Source organism: Lycium ferocissimum, unplaced genomic scaffold (genome assembly GCF_029784015.1).
Source record: "Lycium ferocissimum isolate CSIRO_LF1 unplaced genomic scaffold, AGI_CSIRO_Lferr_CH_V1 ctg8860, whole genome shotgun sequence".
In the NCBI taxonomy this organism is placed as follows: domain Eukaryota; kingdom Viridiplantae; phylum Streptophyta; class Magnoliopsida; order Solanales; family Solanaceae; genus Lycium; species Lycium ferocissimum.
Window position 1 is genome coordinate 8,136 of NW_026727462.1, and position 6,339 is coordinate 14,474.

At 47.9% G+C, this 6,339-nt stretch overlaps 1 protein-coding gene across 1 annotated transcript; it reads left to right on the forward strand.

The window, feature by feature from the left end:
• The first annotated feature begins 1,070 nt into the window (after positions 1-1,070).
• On the forward strand, positions 1,071-6,005 carry LOC132045976 (uncharacterized). Its single transcript, XM_059436536.1, has 2 exons — positions 1,071-2,102; positions 5,985-6,005. The coding sequence occupies exons 1-2, from the start codon at positions 1,071-1,073 to the stop codon at positions 6,003-6,005; spliced, it is 1,053 nt and encodes a 350-aa protein (XP_059292519.1).
• The last annotated feature ends 334 nt before the right edge of the window (positions 6,006-6,339 follow it).

The window sequence follows — 6,339 nt, forward strand, 5'->3', positions numbered from 1 at the left end:
TTTGCTACTAAGTCGTTTATAAGCAAAATATACACGTATATCTTTTGTTCATCAAAGAATAGATTAAAGTGCCACATATCCTATACCTCATTTACAAATTCAACTTATTATCCAATTTGGGGGTAAAACAGTTTGGCGCCCACCGTGGGGCATTGGATAATAGTGGTCTTTGATCTCGGTTGCAACTCGTTCATCTAAAGGTTTCAGTTCTATTGTTCGTCTCTGCAAAAACGGACAAAATGGCAAACAGTGGAGAATCTGGTCACGTCAACAACGAGATTGTGGCCGAAAACGATAACATCGGGCTACAGGGGTTACCAGTGAATCCCATCGGCCCGAATTCTGTCGATTCGAGGGAGGGCCTCAACCGATAAAATACCGTGAACCAGGAGAACGCCGCTCAGCCGGCCACTGATCCTTTAAATACTTTCAATTCTGTCACTTTGACCCGGGCACATGGCCAGAAAGTGCCAGATGTCCCGGAGGATATTAACTTGCGTCTTATTTTTGAAATGTTGCGGGGAACAAAGAGCGGCTATTCCGAGCAAGGAGTTGCGATAGCCCAATTGCAGAGCAAGAAGGATGAAACGACTCCAGAAAAGAATAAGGGTGTTGCCGAACCCCGGAGAGAAGAAGCTCGAATGGTCGAAAGCAATGGTTCCGGGGCTGGCTCGTCCACCGAGGTATTGAGGATGCTCGAAACATTGGCAAAGCGGGTAGACTCAACCGAGAAAAGGGTGGAGACCTATAACTCTCGGGTGGACCAGATCTCGGGGGCTCCGCCCATTCTGAAGGGACCGGATTCGAAGAGGTATATTCAGAGGCCTTTTCCTCCGAGTCCGGCTCCTAAGTTGATCCCAAAGAGGTTCAAGATGCCGGATATCCAGAAATATGATGGCACAACGGATCCTCAAGAACACGTGACCTCATACACCTGTGCTATAAAGGGCAATGATGTTGAAGTAGACGAGATTGAGTCCGTGTTGCTGAAAAAGTTTGGGGAAACGCTGTCAAAAAGGGCATTGACTTGGTATGACCATCTGCCCGAGCATTCAATCACTTCTTTTGAAATGCTCGCGGATGCGTTCATAAAGGCTCATGATGGAGCCAAAAAGGTCCAGGCCCATAAGGCGGATATTTTCGGGATAGCCCAAAGGGATGATGAATTACTGCGGGAATTCGTCAATCGTTTCCAAAGGGAACGGATGGAACTCCCTCCGGTTCCGGAAGAATGGGCTGCACAAGCATTCACCAAAGGGCTTAATCCCCGAAGTTCGACGGCCTCGTTCAAACTAAAGGAAAATTTACTGGAATACGAGGCTGTGACCTGGGCAGACGTGCACAACAGATACGAGTCCAAGATTCGGGTGGAGGATGATCAGCTCGAACTTCCTCCGGGTCCGGTAAATCTATGTAAAGGATCTGAGAGGTCTAGAAAAAATTATGACCCAGAGATACGGCCATCGAGGGAAAGATACCGGCCGTATTCTCAATCAGAGAAAACAAGCTTCAGACCGGAGAAGTCGAGGTCTGGTCCCGGTCAATTCTCCGGCAGAGGAGATAGAAGAACCGAGCGTCCATCAAATAGCCGAGGGTTGTCGTTTAGAAGTGATGCCGGAAGTTCGGCAACTAACAGGGACCCACCAAGGATATCAGAATATAACTTTAGTGTCAACACCTCGGACCTTGTCTCGGCCATAGGTCGCATTCCAGAAGCAAGGTGGCCGAGACCATTGAGGTCGGATCCCGGCCAACGGGACCCGAACATGATTTGTGAATACCATGGAACTCACGGTCACAGAACTGAAGACTGTCGCCAACTAAGAGAAGAGGTGGCTCGTTTACTGAAAAATGGGCACCTTCGTGAATTCCTGAGTGAGCGGGCAAAAACCCACTACAAGGAAAGGGAGTCGAACAAACGGATTGAACCGGTAGAGCCTCAGCATATAATCAACATGATAATCGGGGGTACAGATGCTCCTAGAGGGCCGGTAATGAAGCGCGCCAAGGTTTCCGCTGTTCGTGAAAAGCGCAACCGGGATCATATACCCGAGGGCTCCATCACTTTCGACAACGAGGATGCGAAGGCATCATTCAACCATGTGATGATGCGTTGGTAATTTCTATTCTCGTCTTTAAGTCCCAAATTAAACGTATTCTAATTGACCCAGGTAGCTCGGCCAACATCATCCGGTGGAGAGTGGTTGAACAGTTAAGGCTACTCGACCAGATCGTATCGGTAGCCCGGGTGCTCAGTGGGTTCAATATGGCGAGTGAAACTACGAAGGGTGAGATTTCCTTGCCGGTCAACATTGACGGCACCATCCAGCAGACTGTGTTCTATGTAATCGAAGGGGATATGAAATATAACGCATTCTTTGGGTAGACCGTGGATACATAGCATGAGACCGTGCCGTCTACATTACACATGTCCAGCTTTGAAGTTCCCGACTCCGGAGGGTAAAAACCATCCGGGGAGAACAACCTGTAGCAAGAGAGATGTTCGCGGTCGAAGAATCATCACCCCTACTCAAAAAGCCGGATCAAAAGGAAGAATCAATCGGGGACAAGGATTCCAAATAGCAATTACCGTTAACGGGCCTAGCAACGGAGCAAAAGAGATTAGACCCGGGGCACGAAGAAGACGACTTCAACATACCTAGATCATTCGTCTTGCCGGATGAATCGGATGCGACAAAATCTACAGTGGAGGAGCTGGAACAAGTCATCTTGTTCGAATATCTACCGGACAGAAAGGTATACCTGGGCACGGGGTTAACCTCGGAGCTCAGGAACAAGTTAATTAAATTTCTTCAAGCTAATGCCGATTGTTTTGCATGGTCGCATATAGATATGACAGGTGTGCTGCCAGAAGTAACAACTCACAAGCTTAGTCTCGACGGGAGATTTCCCCCGGTGAAGCAAAAACGGAGGCCTATGGCAGAGTCAAAGCATGCCTTCGTGAAGGATGAGGTAACAAAGCTTTTAAAAATAGGCTCTATTCGGGAAGTAAAATACCCGGATTGGCTGGCTAACGTAGTGGTGGTGCCGAAAAAAGGTAATAAATTTTGAATGTGCGTTGATTATAAGGATCTAAACAAAGCATGCCCGAAGGATTCATTTTCGATGCCCCACATCGATAGAATGATCGATGCGACGGCCGGGCATGAGATGTTAAGTTTTCTCGATGCTTACTCCGGGTACAACCAAATTCGGATGCACCCGGAGGATCAAGAGAAAACATCTTTCATTACCCGATACGGGACTTATTGCTACAATGTAATGCCTTTCGGATTAAAAAATGCCGGGGCAACCTACCAACGCCTAGTTAACGGGATGTTCGAAGAACAAATAGGAAAAACAATGGAAGTTTATATTGATGATATGGTTGTTAAGTCCCTGGAAACAGAGGACCATTTAAAACATTTGCAGGAAACCTTTGACGTGCTCCGAAGATATAATATGAAGCTCAATCCGGAGAAGTGTGCTTTCGGTGTCCGTCGGGTAAATTCCTCGGTTTCATGGTGTCAAATCGGGGAATCGAGATTAACCGGACAAGGTCAAAGCAATCGAGGATATAGAGGTGGTAAATAACGTCAAAGGAGTCCAGAGGCTTACCGGGAGGATAGCGGCACTGAGCCGGTTCATATCAAGGTCTTCAGACAAGAGCCACCGTTTCTTCTCCTTACTCAGGAAGAAGAACGACTTCACATGGACACCGGAGTGCCAGAAAGCCTTACAAGAACTAAAAGAGTACTTGTCCAGCCCTCCTTTGTTGCATACGCCGAAAGTGGACGAGCAGCTTTTTCTCTACCTTGCCGTGTCCGAGGTAGCGGTAAGTGGAGTTTTGGTCCGAGAAGAATCAGGTACACAATTTCCCATTTATTATGTGAGTAGGACCTTGGGGGATGCGGAGACCCGTTATCCCCACCTTGAAAAATTGGCATTAGCACTGGTAAGCGCTTCTAGAAAGCTCAAGCCTTACTTTCAATGCCACCCGATATGTGTAGTGACCACTTATCCTTTAAAGAACATCTTGCATAAACCAGAATTATCGGGCAGGCTAACTAAATGGGCTGTAGAGATAAGCGGATATGACATTGAATATAAGCCTCGGACAACCATCAAGTCACAAATCTTAGCCGACTTTGTGGCAGACTTCACCCCGGCCATGATCCCCGAGGTTGAGAAGGAACTCCTGCTAACACGGGGAAAGCCTCGGGTATTTGGTCATTACACACGGACGGAGCCTCGAACCTTAGAGGTTCGGGCTTGGAATCGTCCTTAAAACCCCCGTCGGAGATGCGATCCGGCAATCCATTAGGACGATTAAATTAACTAACAATGAAGCCAAGTATGAGGCTATGATTGCGGGATCCGGAATTAGCTCGGAGCATGGGGGCCGAAGTAATCGAAGCAAAATGCGATTCTCTCCTGGTTGTTAACCGAGGTGAATGGCGTCTTCGAAGTCAAGGACGAATGGATGCAAAGGTATCTTGAAAGGGTCCAGGTCATATTTCACCGATTTAAAGAATGGACCATGCAACATGTACCAAGGGAACAGAACTGCGAGGCTGATGCGTTGGCCAGTTTGGGATCTTCGGTCGAAGGGGAAGAAATTAACCCCGGGACTGTGGTGCACTTGATGAACTCGGCAATAGATAACGGGCATGCTGAGGTAAACACGATGGGTTTAACTTGGGATTGGCGCAACAAATACATCGACTATTTGCAAGATGGAAAGCTCCCAAATGACCCTAAGGAATCGCGGTCACTAAGGGCTAAAGCAGCACGTTTCTGCCTGGTAGATGGCCAGTTATACCGACGGTCATTTTTCGGTCCTTTGGCCAAATGTTTAGGCCCCGGCGAAACCGAGTACGTGATGAGAGAAGTACACGAGGGGACTTGTGGCAATCACTCCGGTGCGGAAGCCTTAGTCCGAAAAAATCATTAGAGCGGTTACTGCGGAACCGGATGGAGGAAGATGCGAAGAATTTTGTCGGAAGTGTGACGGATGTCAAAGACATGCCCCGATGATTCACCAGCCCGGGGAGCTACTGCACTCGGTGATATCACCCTGGCCCTTCATGAAATGGGGAATGGACATTGTTGGTCCGTTGCCATGGGCACCAGGTAAGGCCCACTTTATTTTGTTTATGACTGACTATTTCTCAAAATGGGTTGAAGCACAGGCCTTCGAGAAAATACGAGAGAAGGAAGTTATTGACTTCATTTGGGACCACATTATTTGCCGGTTCGGCATTCCGGCCGAGATCACTTGTGACAACGGCCCCCAGTTCGTTGGTGGCAAAGTTAATGATTTCCTTGAAGGATTGAAGATCAAGAAAATTGTGTCAACTCCGTATCACCCGTGCGCGAACGGACAAGCGGAATCTACGAACAAAACAATAATTCAGAATCTGAGAAAGAGACTTGAAACGTCAAAGCACCACTGGAGGGAAATATTACCGGAGGTGCTGTGGGCTTACAGAACCACATCAAAATCGAGTACGGGGGAAACACCCTTCTCGTTGGTCTACGGGACCGAAGCCCTCATTCCTGTAGAAGTCGGAGAGCCCAGTCTCCGGTTCAATTACACCACCGAGGAATCAAACGAGGAGGCCATGGCCGTAAAACTCGATCTCACGGATGAGCTACGCGAGAACGCGCTAATCCGTATTGCAGCCCAGAAACAGAGGATGGAAAGGTACTATAACCGGAGAGCTAACTTCCGACATTTCCAAATTGGGGACTTGGTGCTTCGAAAAGTTACCTTGAACACCAAGAACCCCAACGAGGGAAAACTGGGCCCGAATGGGAAGGGCCATACAAGGTGACCGAGATAACGGGCAAAGGGTCCTATCAGCTGGAATCCATGGACGGGCAACGGTTGCGCAACAACTGGAATGTGGCTCATTTGAAGAGATACTACTGTTGAGGTATGGACCCTTTTATTTTATTCACTTACCTTTTCTTTTTTGCAGGGAGCCAAGTGCCCGACGTAGTTAACTTGCTAGGTCTGAAAACACGTGTTGCACTCTTTTTCTTGGCTCGGTTTTGTCCCAAATTGGTTTTCCGACAAGGTTTTTAATGAGGCAACAAGTACAACGTGTTACTAAAATAAGAGTATAAATACCGGATATTCGAGGCAACACCCTACGAGTGGGGGCTTGATAGTGCTTACCCGACTTCACAGTTCGAATAAGCACTAAGGGGCTATGACACCCACGTCTCGGTTTATTCCGACTAGTCGAAAACGGAAGAAGTTCAACAACGGATACCGCTGGGATCTCGTGGACCGGATTACCGGCAGTACATTCCGATGTAAGGACCAAACGA